A 14,716-nucleotide genomic window follows, 5' to 3' on the forward strand; every position below is an offset into this window, starting at 1 on the left:
GAAACTAGTTTAGAATAAAATCTCACTTATTTAATAATGAATAAACATACTTTTTTCGTCTCTGCATAGAATCTGAGTGTTTGTACTTTACAGTAAAACATAACTAGTTTATAAAACAGAATACTTCAATACCTCCTCTACAGTATATGTTATGGTGGATTTTTCCAACACATATTGAGGATGTTGTTTAGAATATCTTATTAATCAATTAAATAATAATTAAGAACCAGGCACCAATGTAGAAGGAAGAGGACTCATAAGAGACTAGCTGTTATGAACCTAGTTCTGATTCACAAAGGAAGACTTAGGGGATTAAGAGCCTTAGAAGAGCAGGGCACAGTGACAAAGCCATTCAGGAGGCTGAGGTGGGAGGATCACTTGAGCCTAAGAGTTCAAATCCAGCCTGGGCAACATAGCAAGATCAAGTCTCTTTAAACACAAACACACACACACACACACACGCCTTAGAAGAAAGTGAACATATTATCTCAAAGCCTTTAAGATACCTCACAACACCTAAAGTCTAGTCTGCATTGTCCAATATGATAGCCACCAACCACATTTTGCTACTAAACACTTAAAATGTGGCTAGTGTGACTGAGAAATTCAACTTTTTAAAGTTTTGATTAACTGAGATTTAAGTTTAAAAATAGAAGCAGGGGTGTGTGCTTATAAAGGGGCAGCACAAAGGAGCTTTGTGGTTTTGGAACAGTTCTGTGTCTTGATTGTAGTGGGTTACATGAATTTACATATATGAAAAAATTGCACAGAACTACAGAAACACACACACAAGCATGTAAAACTGGTGAAATCTAAATAAACTCTATGAATTGTACCAATGTCAATTTCCTGGTTTTGATATTGCACTATACTGCACTATATATTACTATATAATATTTAAGATGTTAACACTGTAGAAAATTCAGTGGAGGCACGAGACCTCTCTGTAATTTTTGAATGGAAAAAATTTTTTAAAGCAGCAGTATAAAATACTCTTCCATTAAACACAATTTCATTGTTTTGATAGAACTACATTTAACTGCAACTACTGCATCACATATTACTGTTGTATTGTCAAGCACTCATCAGGCACAAATGTCATTTCTGGTATTTCATATAATACAATGCCAAACCAGTCAGTGTCAACAGACTGATCCCAACATGATTTTTTTCTCCAGACTGATCCTATCACAGTTCTTTTCCACCATGCACTAACATAACATTGTAATGTGTTTATTTGAATATTTTATGCATAGAGCGCAAGTTATGGTGATACCTACATAAATTGTAATAGGTAGTTAAACTGAAATACTCATTTTAATTATGATATTATTCTTTTTCTAGATTAAGAAAATATGTACAAATTTTTAAATTTAAAACAAAGCATACTATTGATACAGTCAAGTGAAGATGGAGAAGCTGGTAGTACCACTGAAAGAGCAAAGGTAAAAAAGACTAGAAGAAAGTATGTCACAAATTTCACAATCAATGGCAGCTGCAATTTGCTACAACAGGGCAAAACAAAAAAAAGCTGCTTGCTTGTTGCATACAAAACATTTTTTTTCTTTTTTTTTTTTTTGAGATGAAGTTTTGCTCTTGTTGCCCAGGCTGGAGAGCAATGGCGCAATCTTGGCTCACTGCAACCTCCGCCTCCTGGGTTCAAGCGATTCTCCTTCCTCGGCCTCCCAAGTAACTGGGATTACAGGTGCCCGCCACCACGCCCGGCTAATTTTTGTATATTTAGTAGAGATGGGGTTTCACCATGTTGACCAGGCTGGTCTTGAACTTCTGACCTCAGGTGATCCACCTGCCTTGGCCTCCCAAAGTGCTGGGATTACAGGCATGAGCCACCGCGCCTGGCTACAAAACATTTTTTAAGACAATAAAGTGAACAATATTAAGGGACATTTTCAGCAAATACATTAGGAATTTGATGCTTCCTGTGAAAAAAGAATTGACAAAATTAGTCACCTGAAATTAGAATTAAATGTCCAATAAAAAGTGTGATTTTAACAGGACCTGAACTTCTAACTTTCACCAGCTATAAAATAACTTGGATTCTTGCACAAAAAAGAAAATCCTTTTTAAATGGGGAGATGGCAAAAGAAGTGATCTTGTTTTTTTTTTTTTAATTTTCTTAAAAATTACAAGGAAAGGACATATTTTTTAAAATGTAAAAGATTTTCAATGAAGCAACCACAGAATACTGTCCATAAAATACAATATCTTTCTAACAATATCAAAGATCAATTGATTCAATTTCTGGAAAACTGCAAATACTTTTTTTTTTTTTTTTTTTAGTGTTTATTTTATGCACAAAGAGCCATCGTGGTTTTTTATTAGGTAGATGCCTTGGATAATCCTTTCAAGGAAGATCACTTAGTCCAACTTAATGAAACCAATATCCTTCACATACTGACGGAGACACTGGAGGCACACATTGAGGCCATATTTCCAGATCAGACCATGCTGGCTTGAGCAGACACGACAAAAGCGAGAATCCTGGCTGAATTTTCACCAGTGGCTCCAGTACAGCTGCTGGTGACCTATCTTGCTCTCAGAAGTGCGATGAGATAAAAAGGCCAAATACTTTTCTTTAGCTTTAAATCATACTTTTGATACATTTTTTCCAAAGGGACTTCCAAATTTGCAAAGAAATATTATCAATTCACAGCCTAAAAAATCAATCTCACTGCACAGTTGTTGTCTGTTTTCCACAGGTATTTTTAATCTTTCACATTTGTCAAAGAATTTCAGCAAGATATGAAAAAATTAATTTTTATTACAATGAATAGTGTTTTAGTTCTATGTTAGGGGAAAAAAATTCAGATTTATTGGAATTTTAAAACAAAAGGCTGGCTGGGCGCAGTGGCTCACGCCTGTAATCCCAGCACTTTGGGAGCCAAGGAGGGCAGATTACGAGGTCAAAAGTTCGAGACCAGTCTGACCAACATGGTGAAACCCCGACTCTACTAAAAATACAAAAATCAGCCGGACGTGGTGGCATGCACCTGTAATCCCAGCTACTCAGGAGGCTGAGGCAGAATTGCTTGAACCCAGGAAGTGGAGGTTGCAGTGAGCTGAGATTGTGCCACTGCACTCCAGCCTGGGCGACAGAGCGAGACTCCATCTCAAAAAAAAAAAAAGAGAAGGACTAATGATTCCCTTATTGCTTCACTCCATCACGTGATAGATACCTGCATTCAGTTTTTTATCTGAAACATGCTCTATAAAAAGTTTAATGAACATTGTTAAAAGCATTCAGTTTGCATACATGCAAATACTATAAATTATTACTGGTTAATGGAACTGTTGAAAGAAACAGAAGACAATAAATATGAACTTATGTTCTTTGCCAATGCTCATTAGTTGAATCTGGAAGGGTTTTAGAAACATTTACTACATTGTTATCTTCAAGGCTTTGTTAAAACAAAAGAAATGCTTGCCAAATATTCAAATAATCAAAGATTAAAAAATGGCAAAAAACTGTTTTCGTACTTACGTCACACTGCACATGAACAAGATGTGTGTGTGTGTGTGTGTGTGTGTATTTGCCAAATATATATACACACACAACTGTTATGGACTGAATTGTGTCCCTGCCCAAATTCATACGTTGAAGCCCTAGCCCCCAATGTGACTAGATTTGGATATACAGGCATAGTTTATTTTATTGTGTTTTGCTTTAATGTGCTTCACAGATACTGGTTTTTGGGGTTTTATTTTCAAATTGAAGATTTGTGGCAACCCTGCATTAAGCAAGTCTATGAGCACCATTTTGTCCAAGAGCATGCGCTCACTTCATATATCTGTGTCACATTTTGGCAATTCTCAGAGTATTTCAAACTTTTTCATGATTTGACATTACCATTGCAATTGTTTTGAGATGCCATGAACCACTCATGTAAGACAGTGAACTTAACAAATGTTGTGTGTGTTCTGACTACTCCACTAACCAGCCACCCCTTTCCCTCATATCCTGACCCTTTCCACTCATGTCTCTATCTCCTAGGGTTTCCCTATTCCCTGAGACACAATACTGAAATTAGACCAACTGATAACCCTACAATGGCTTATACGTGTTCAAGTGAAAGAGTCACACATCTCTCACTTTATATCAAAAGCTAGAAAAGATAAAACTCAGTGATGAAGGCATGTCAAAGGCTCAGAGAAGTCAAAAACTAGGCCTCTTGCACCAGTTAGCCAAGTTTTGAATTCAAAGGAAAAGACTGGGTTTTTTTAGTGTAAACATTACTTTTATTTACTTATGTATTTACCTTTACTTTTTTTTTAACTTTTATATTAAGTTCAGGTGTACATGTGCAGGTTTGTTATATAGGTAAACTTGTGTCACAGGGTTTTGTTGTATAGATTATTGCATCACCCAGGTATTAGGCCTAGTACCCATTAGTTATTTTTCCTGATCCTTGTCCTCCTCCCATCCCCCACCCTCCAATAGGCCCCAGTGTGTGTTGTCCCCAATATGTGTCATGTGTGTTCATCACTTAGCTCCCACTTATAAGTGAGGACATGCGGTATTTGGTTTTCTGTTCCTGAGTTGGTTGGAAAAGCTCTTGAAGGAAATGAAAAGTGTATTAAAAGTGTATTAGTGAACACATGGATTATAAAGTAAAACAACCTTATTTATGGAGAAAGTTTTGTTTTTTGTTTTGTTTTGTTTTTTTGAGATAAAATCTTGCTCTGTCACCCAGGCTGGAGTGCAATGGCATGATCTCAGCTCACTGCACCCTCCACCTCCTGGGTCCAAGCAATTCTCTCACCTCAGCCTCCTGAGCAGCTTGGATTACAGATGGGTGCCACCATGCCCAGCTAATTTTTGTATTTTAAGTAGAGACAGGGTTTCACCATGTTGGCCAGGCTGGTCTTGAACTCCTGACCTCAAGTGATCCATCTGCCCTGGCCTCCCAAAGTGCTGGAACTACAGGAGTGAGCCACTGTGCCTGGCAATTTATGGAGAAAGTTTGAGTGGTCTGTGTAGAAGCTCAAACCCACCATGACATTTTCTTAAAGCCAAAACCTAATCCAGAGCAAGGCCTTAACTCTCTTCAATTCTATGAAGGCTCAGAGAGGTGAGGAAGCTGCAGGAGAAAAGGCTGAAGCTAGCAGAGTTTGGTTCATGAGTTTGAAGAAAAGAAGCTGTCTCCATAATAGAAAAGCTCAAGGTGAAGCAGCAAGTGCCAATGGAAAAGCTACAGCAAGTTATCCAGCAGACCTAGCTAAGATAACTGACAAATGTCTCTATACTAAACAATAGATTTTTAGTGTAGACAAAATAGCCTTCTATTGGAAGAATATGCCATCTTGAACTTTTATTGCTAGACAGAAGTCAATACTTGGCTTCAAAGCTTCAAACGATAGGCTGACCCTCTTGTTAGGGACTAATGCTGCTGGTGACTTTAAGATGAAACCATGTTCATCAACCGTTCCAAAAATCCTAGCACCAGACCGGGTGCGATGGCTCACACCTGTAATCCTAGCACTTTGGGAGGCCAAGGCAGGTGGACTTCTTGAGGCCAGGAGTTCAAGATCAGCCTGGGCAACATAGTGAAACTCTGTCTCTACTAAAATTACAAAAATTAGCTGGGCATGGTAGTGCATGCCTATAATCCCAGCTACTCAGGAGGCTGAGGCACGAGAATCACTTGAACCCAGGAGGCAGAGGTTGCAGTGAGCCGAGATCATGCCACTATACTCCAGCCTGGGCAACAGAGTGTGACTCCATCTCAAAAAAATTCCCAGGGCCCTTAAGGATTATGCTAAATCTACTCTGCTTGTGCTCTAGAGATAGGATAAAGCCTGGATGGCAACACATCTACAACAGCATGGTTTTTCAGGATATTTTTCAAAAACAGCATGTCTTATTTTCTTTTTTGAGACAGACTCTTGCTCTGTTACCCAGGAGTGCAGTGACGTGAACACAGCTCACTGCAGCCTCCAACTGGGCTCAATTGATCCTCCTGCCTCAGCTTCCCAAGTAGCACATGCCACTATGCCTGGCTAATTTTTTATTTTTTTAGTAGAGGCCAGGTATCGCTATGTTACCCAGGCCAGGTATCACTATGTTACCCATAGCAATACCCAGGCAGGTATCGCTATGTTACCCAAATTCCTGGCCTCAAGCAATTCTCTTACCGTGGCCTTCCAAAGCTCTTGGATTACAGGTGTGAGCTACCATGCCCAGCCAATAGCATGGTTTACTGAATATTTTAAGGTCTCTGTTGAGACCTACTGCTCAGAAAAAAAGATTTCTTTCAAAATATTACTGCTTACTGGCAATGCACCTGGTCGCCCAAGAACTCTGATGGAGATAAACAAGGAGATTAATGTGTTTTGATGCCTGCTAACACCATCCATCTGTAGCCTATGAATCAAGGAGTGATTTTGACTTTCAAGTCTTATTATTCAAGAAATAAAATAGCTGCTACAGTGATTCCTCTGATGGATCTGAGCAAAATAAAATGAAAATCTTCTAGAAAGGATTCACCATTCTACATGTCATTAAAAGCATTCATGATTCATGGGAGGAGGTCAAAATAGCAAAATTAACAGGAGTTTGGAAGAAGTTGATTCCAACCCTCATGACTTTGAGGGGTTTAAAGACTTCAGTTAAAGAAGGAACTGCCAATGTACTAGAAATGGCAAGAGAGCTAGAATCAGAAATAGAGCCTGAAGATATAACTAAATTGCTGCAATCTCATGATAAAACCCGAATGTATGATAAGTTGTTTCTAGTGGATGAACAAAGAAAGTGGTTTCTTGAGACAGAATCTACTGCTGGTGAAGATGCTGTGAACATTGTTTATATGACAACAAAGGATTTAGAACAGTCCATAAATTTAGTTGATAAAGCAGTGGCAGGGTGAGAAGACTGACTCCAATTTTGAAAAAAGTTCTACTAGGGGTAAAATGCTATCAAACAGCACTGCATGTTACTGAGAAATCTTTCATGAAGGGAAGTCAATTGATGAGGCAAGCTTCATTGTTGTCTTATTTTAAGAAATTGACGCAGCCATCCAACCGTCAGCAACCACCATCCTGATCAGTCAGCAGCCATCAACATTGAGGCAAGACCCTTCACCAACAAAAAGATTATGACTCACTGAAGGCTCAGATGATCGTTAGCACTTTTTAATAATAATATATTTTTAAATTAAGGTATGTACACTTTTTAGACATAATGCTATAGCACACTTAATAGACGACAGTACAGTGTAACTATAACTTTTATATGCACTGGGAAATCAAAAAATTTGTGGGACTCGCTTTATTGGGATACTTACTTTATTGCAGTGGTCTAAAACCAAACCCACAATATCTCTGAGGTATGCTAGTAGTCCCTTTAAGGAGGTAATTAAGGTTACATGAGGTCATAAGGGTAGAGTCCTGATCCAATACAACTGGTGTCTTTATAAGAAGAGGAAGAGACAGGAGGATGCAAATGCACACAGAAAAAGCCATGCAAAGACACATCAAGAAGGCCATCTGCAAGATAAGAGAGGCTTCAGGAAAAACCAAACCTGCCAATACCAGAAGAGCAATGAAGATCAGGAGAACTTAAAACTATGTCACTCAAAAAATAAAAATGTTTATACTGGTGATAAGATATAGGGGAAATAACAGCACCTGTAAAGAATTTGAAAATCCATCATCTGTAATAGGAATTAGACTCATTCTATATGGCTCCACACCATAGAAACAGCATCAATAAAGTAGACATTACAGGGTAGTATATTGTGACAAACTTTTAAAATAACTACCCTAAAGATTTAATTTGCAAAACTGGCATTTTCGTAGTACTATTTAACAGTACAGGTAAGAAATGTGAGTTTTAAAAAACAAAACAAAACAAAAACCTGCCTGGTACTCAGAACTGCCCAGGGGCAGGATAAAATGCCTCAAGTTCTCTCTCACTAAAAGCGTTCAGATTGGCTATCTGACCAATTGATGGAATATTATAGAGGAGATTCAGGCATCTGAGATATTTGGACCAAATCATCTCTCCAATTCCTTCTAATCTTTGGATGCTTTGTTTACAACTTAATTTATATCTAGTGAAAATAAAATTGTATTCCTCCCTAAGGGAAGGCTCTGGGAACAAGAAAAACTACCTTGGATTTCTGAAGTTTATGCAAGCCTTAGGATTTTTTTTTCTCTGCTCTCATCAAAACTATAGAAAAGTCCTTGCTTTACATATAGATTATTTATACATAAATATACAGTATATGACTGCCAGGAAGGCCCACAAACAGTAGGAGCATTTCTTTTTTACTTTAGCCACAGCAAGAATGGTTAGCCAGGCTATTCAATATGACAGCTGAGAAAAGCACATAGAAGGTAAATCAAATAGACTTAAAAAAAAAAAAAAGCAGTATTAAAACACAAGAGACTTCACTTTTAATGGTACAACAACCAAAAACATGATTTACGGAATACAGAAACTAGCTGTGTCTAGTGTGAATACACAAAGATCAACAGGCTGAAATAGAATTTATTTCCTATGTTAAACTAACTTTGGTTATATCAGATTAATAGAGGTTTTAATGGAAATATGTAAAACAACACTTGGTTCATTTCTTCTTCTCCTATAATTAAAGCACGAGTTCCAATTTGTGACGGTACTGGGAGTCCAGTGAGAGAAGTGCATCCTGGAATTCAACTAAAATAATATTACCAATACAGAATCTGGGGTACCACTGATGGCCCTACTTGTCAATACAATGCAGAGAAGGAATGCAAAATAGGCAAAAAAACAAGAAGGCAACTCTTTTGCCCCATGGCACAATTTACTTACTTTTCATCCTCCTTTCTTACACATTATAGGCATTTCTACTTTAAAATAATATTTACTTTTATAAACAATATTTACTTTCCAAAATATAAAAGCACTGCCTTGGAGACACATACCTAGAAGCTGTTTCTGGAGCACTTCTAGTACCAGTCTGATCTTTGTAAAAACTTCAGATGGTGATGGATATTCCAAGTTAGTCATTATAGATTCAAAACGAATAATAACTATGTTAGGCTGGCTTTCTATCACAGCATGAAGGGATGGGCAAGATGCCAGCGGCCTAAGGATATACTTCAGCAGCATCTGACCTGAAAAATCATATGAACATTCATCAAAAAATCACCATAAGACACTTCTAGGCCAGGCACAGTGGCTTACATCTGTAATCCCAGCACTTTGGGAGGCCGAGGCAGGTGGATCATCTGAGGCCAGCCTGGCCAACATGGTGAGATCCCATCTCTACTGAAAATACAAAACTTAGCTGGGCATGGTGGCAGGCACCTGTAAATCCCAGCTACTCGGGAGGCTGAGGCAGGAGAACTGCCTGAACCCAGGAGGCAGAGGTTGCAGTAAGCTGAGATCATGCCATTGCACTCCAGCCTGGGCGACAAAAGCAAAACTCCATCTCAAAAAAAACACTTCTAAAAAGTAAGCATGTCAAAAAAAAAAATATGAATCTTTGAACCTAACAACCAAAATACATATACCATGACATTACACACCAACCATTATGCGGTGCAGGTTTTACCACTGAAGTTTCCCAGACTGTCTACAGATTTTTATTTAAATTATTCAAAAACCAAAAAAAAAATAGGAACAGTTGAAAAAAAAAAAACCCAATCCCTTAATAAAAGGGATAATATTTAGGACAATTCTCTTTGATGAATCAAGAGGCCACACCCTATACTAATACTCTGCAGAGAATATTTTATCATCTTTTCTGTCTTCCCTTTAATACTGGGCCTCAGGAGATTTTGTGTAAATGAAACAAAGTAGCATGCCTTACCAAATGATTTAAGCTTGCTGTGTAGTTCTCCAAGAACAGAAAATGCCAAGAGGACAGAACTGATGGGTGGCATAGGGGTCTTCTCCTCTTTGTGCGATTGTTCAGTGTATAAATGAAGTTCAGTTTGTAGGTAAGATTCCAAACTGCTGGTATCTAAGAAAAAGGAAGAAAAATATCAGCTGTCTCACCAATATGAGATGTTCCCACTTCTATTCCTCAGAGCTCATTCTCTGATATTTCCAATGCAGTTCTATTACAATATACTCCTAATGCAACCAAACATGAATTATGACATACATGTCCTTGGCATCACTTTAAAAAAGGAAATGACTTTTTGAGGTCATGTGCAGGGGCTCATGTCTGTAATCCTAGCACTTTGGGAGGCCGAGGCAGGAGGATCACTTGAGCCCAGGAGTTCAAGACCAGCCTGGGCAACGTAGTGAGACGCTGTCTCTAACAAAAAATTTAAAAATTGGTCAGGCGTGGTAGCACGCACCTGTGGTCACAGCTACTGGGGGCAGGGTGGGAGAAGTAGTTGGGGCTGAGGCGGAAGGATTGCTTCAGCCTGGGAGTTTGAGACTGCAGTGAACTATGATTGAGCTACTGCACTCCAGCCTGGGCGACAGAGCGAGACCTTGTTTCAAAAAAAAAGAAAAATGAGGTCCTAGTTTCACAGACCTTCCTTTCTATGTTCTTTCTGCCAAACAAGTTTAACAAGTAGGGTGTGTTATAACAAATAATTCAACACACCTGCCCTCTTCTCTTAACTAATATTCTACTTGAGAACAGAATCTAAAATTTTCAGGATAACTCCCTTCAAATACCTGACACACATACACATATGCACATATGTGTCTATGTACACACATACACATATGCACATATGTGTCTATGTACACACATATGTATATAATGAATTTGTAGGCCAAAGTGGATATAGGAAAGGGAACAGGGGGAGAAAGTTTCTCTTGAAATACACTAAATTTCAAAATCCAGTGTTGGAACATACACCAGGTACAATAGCATGTCCTTTAAATACAGCCTCTGAAGTTTTACTCTCAGGGCAAACAACACACCAAAGAGGGCTCATACCCAGAGGTAGGCAGAAAGGCTGACAGCCAAGTAGCATAAATCAAAGCCAGGGCAGAAGTAATCCTATTTCTTCACCTTGCAAAGCACTCCCTAGCTCATTATTTTCCCCAAAGACTGGAAAGAAATTGAGCAAGACCCCTCCTCTACCCACAAGCCTACTGATCCATCTTCTTTCCTAAGCAAGAGAGAGAATGGCTAGAGAGCTCCTTTACACTTTCTAGCCAAGATAAACTGCTAGGATTAGGGCTGTCAGGAACGGGCACGTCCTACAAGGCAATGGAAACTTAATGTGGTCACAAATTGCTATCACCTCCTCTAGCACACTCTCACCACATGACCCCAACTACCCTATCATCTTTTCTCACATTTCTAGGGAACGGGACAGCTAAGAGGGATGTAAGGGAAGCAAGGTGAGGGCACTTTAGGGACCCAGATGAGTTGGTCCTAAGAAAGCATCTTGCTAACATGAGTGCTCAATACAGACATGGAAGATTATGAATGAACCCTCATCTACTAATACAAAAATGTAGAATATATTCAGACACTACACTGGTTCAGGCAGATGAAGCAAAGCAGTCCACCTGAGGTCAGCAGCACCTTTTGACGGTGGGAACTTCCATACAATCAGCTTCTGCCACTCTTCTCCAAGGTGATAAAGTATGTTCTGTTTCTGTATTGTGAGCTCCATGCTGAGAGATTTCAATATTTTTAAATCAAAGCATTTTCTGGATTTTAATAACTTCAAGCATTTCTGTGCCTGGTAACGAAATGGAATCACTGTTAAACATTCCATCTGGACTCAGGGCAATTACAATAATTTGCATAATGATAAAAAATACAAAATTTACTGAAAACAAGAAGAGCACTTATTGCACATGCTTTGGGGAGAGCATTTAGTACCTCTTCCAGACGCTGAGCACCAGTGACATACTTCTTCTCTGTTAATGCACAATTATATTCTTCAATAGCAGTGGAAAACTGAAAAGTTAAGTATAATATTTTATACATCCTATTACTTCAAGTCTGTTTGCTTTTAAATATTAAGAAATGCTCCCACTTTCCCTCCCCCTCCCCCTCTCTAAAAAAAAAAAAAAAAAAGAAAGAAAAAAATATGAAGACAAAAAAACCCATTATAGTCAGGAGATAGCCATTGACTAATGAGACCTTCCCACCACCAAAACACTAAGGTTCAAGTTGAGTTTACTGACCTCCTGCAACTGTTTAAGCAAACTTAGGACAACTGAGTCTCTTTCCAACTGCTGCTTTAAGTCTGTAAATTCACCGGTTGATACGTGAAGATCCCGGCGGACCTAATTCACACATCAAAAACAAGTACTTTTAAGCTATACCATACCAAAGAAATAAAAAATTTAAAGCAAATCAATAAGCTTTACTAGGTCAACATAATTTATGTTGAAATTTAAATGCTAGTTAAGACTGGAATAAAAATCACAGAATGTAGTAGGAAGATACCTTAGAGGTCCAACTAGTCCAAACCCTTATCCTATTGCAAGAATACCCATTCCTCTCAACATAATATCCTCATGTCACCATCTATTCTTAATTTAAGCAGGTATCTTTCATCAGAGAGCTCACCCACCTGGATTACTAGAAAGGTATCCCCACTGCCAAGTGATAACTCATTCTAGAGTCAGACACCTCTATTAGGAATTTCTTTTTTTTAATTGAAACAGGGTCTCACTCTGTTGCCCAGGCTGAAGTGCAGTGGTGCAATCTCAGCTCACTGCAGCCTCAACTTCCCTAGAATCAAGCAATCCTCCCACCTTAGCCCTGCCGAGTAGCCAGAACTACAGGCACGCACCACCACGCCTGTCTAATTTTTGTATTTTTTGATAGAGATGGAGTTCTGCCATGTTGTCCAGGCTGGTTTTGAAATCCTGGACTCAAGCGATCTGCCCACCTTGGCCTCCCAAAGTGCTGAGATTGTAGGCATGAGCCACGGCACCTTGTCAGAAAGATTTAATATTGAGGCAGAATCTACCTCTCATTCTGTCCCACCTTATCAATGACTTTACATGATCAATTATTCCCTCTCTCCTAAAATCTCCAATTAACCTCTCCCTAATTTATCTTCATTCATTCGTGAAATATATATTGACTGAATGCCTATAAGTGCATGGCTTATCCCATCAAATTTAAGTATGTTAAAATTTCTCCCATCTTTCAGAAAAAATTCCCTCCCCCTTACCAACCACCCTATTGCTCAGTAACTGTTTTATTTTTCTCCTCCCTCTCACAAACAGCTTCCTGAAATAGTGATCTGTATTCATTGTCTTTACATTCTCAACTCTCATTCACTCTATACCTCACTGTGATCTGGTTCCTAACTGTTCTTGCCAAAAAACAAACAAACAAACAAACAAAAACACTAAACTCCTTGTTGCTAAATCCAAAGCAAATATTACTAGTACAGTCGTGTGTCACTAACAATGGGGACACATTCTGAGAAATGCAGTTAGGTGATTTTGATGTCATGCAAACATCACAGAGTGTACTTACAGGAACCCAAATGGTATGTCCTACTATGTACCTAGGCTATATAAAACTATTGCTCTTAGGCTATAAACCCATACAGCATGTTACTGTACCATTTACACAATGGTAAATATTTGTGTATCTAAACACAGAAAACATACAGTAAAAATACAGCATAAAAATGGTACACCTGTATAGGGCACTTACCATGAATGTAAGTTGCAGGACTAGAAGTTGCTCTGGGTGAGTCAGTGGGTGAGTGGTGAGTGAATGTGAAGGCCTAGGACATTAGTGTACTCTACGGCAGACTTTATAAACACTATACATTTAGGTAACACTAAATTTATTTTTAAAAATTTTCTTTCTTCATAATAAATTAACATTAGCTTACTGTAACATTTTTACCTTATAAACTTATTAACTTTTTTTTTTTTGAGGAGTCTCACTCTGTCACCCAGCTGGAGTGCAGTGGCACAATCTCGGCTCACTGCAACCTCCACCTCCCAGGTTCAAGCAATTCTCCTGCCTCAGCCACCCAGGTAGCTGGGATTACAGGCACCCACCACCATGCCCAGCTAATTTTTGTATTTTCAGTAGAGATGGGGTTTTATCATGTTGGCCAGGCTGGTCTCGAACTCCTGACCTCAAGTGATCTGCCTGCCTCAGCCTCCCAAAGTGCTGGGATTACAGGTGTAAGCCACTGCACCCAGCTAAACTTTTTAACTCTTGCAATAACACAGCTTAAAACGCAAACACACTATACGCTGTAGAAAAGTATTTTGTGTGTGTTTTTATTTCTTCTAAAAAAAATGGGATACATGTGCAGAACACGCAGGTTTGTTACACAGGTATACATGTGCCATGGTGGTTTGCTGCACCTATTAACCCATCCTCTTAAGTTCCCTCCCCTCACCCCTCGTCCCCCACCAGGTCCTGGTGTGTGTTGTTCCCCTCTTTGTGTCCATGCGTTCTCATTGTTCAACTCCCACTTATGACTGAGAACATGTGGTGTTTAGTTTTCTACTCCTGTGTTAGTTTGCTGAGGATGGTGGCTTCCAGCTTCATCCATATCCCTACAAAGGACATGCTCTCATTCCTTTTTATGGCTGCATAGTATTCCATGGTGTATATGTACCACATTTTCTTTATCCAGTCTGTCATTGATGGGCATTTCAGTTGGTTCCATGTCTTTGCTATTGTAAACAGTGCTGCAATAAACATATGTGTGCATGTGTCTTTATAGCAGAATCATTTATATTCCCTTGGGTATATAACCAGTAATGGGACTGCTGGGTCAAATGGTATTTCTGGTT

General features: G+C 38.8%; 1 protein-coding gene and 1 pseudogene across 4 annotated transcripts in view; both read right to left on the bottom strand.

The window, feature by feature from the left end:
* ZW10 (zw10 kinetochore protein) overlaps window positions 1-14,716 on the bottom strand; it is a 53,706-nt gene that overhangs the window by 28,582 nt on the left and 10,408 nt on the right. For 3 of the 4 annotated variants that reach the window (XM_054662698.2, XM_508761.7, XM_054662699.2), the window contains exons 3-7: window positions 12,116-12,217; window positions 11,808-11,885; window positions 11,505-11,664; window positions 9,816-9,968; window positions 8,926-9,117 (exon numbers count right to left, since the gene is read on the bottom strand). In XM_054662698.2, the coding sequence (XP_054518673.1) occupies window positions 8,926-9,117; window positions 9,816-9,968; window positions 11,505-11,664; window positions 11,808-11,885; window positions 12,116-12,217 (685 nt within the window). The remainder of the gene's footprint in view (window positions 1-8,925; window positions 9,118-9,815; window positions 9,969-11,504; window positions 11,665-11,807; window positions 11,886-12,115; window positions 12,218-14,716) is intronic. The other variant, XM_009424206.4, reaches the window with a different exon arrangement.
* On the bottom strand, window positions 1,586-3,249 carry LOC129136304 (small ribosomal subunit protein uS14-like; annotated as a pseudogene).

Source organism: Pan troglodytes, chromosome 9 (assembly GCF_028858775.2).
Source record: "Pan troglodytes isolate AG18354 chromosome 9, NHGRI_mPanTro3-v2.0_pri, whole genome shotgun sequence".
NCBI classification, from domain to species: Eukaryota; Metazoa; Chordata; class Mammalia; order Primates; family Hominidae; genus Pan; species Pan troglodytes.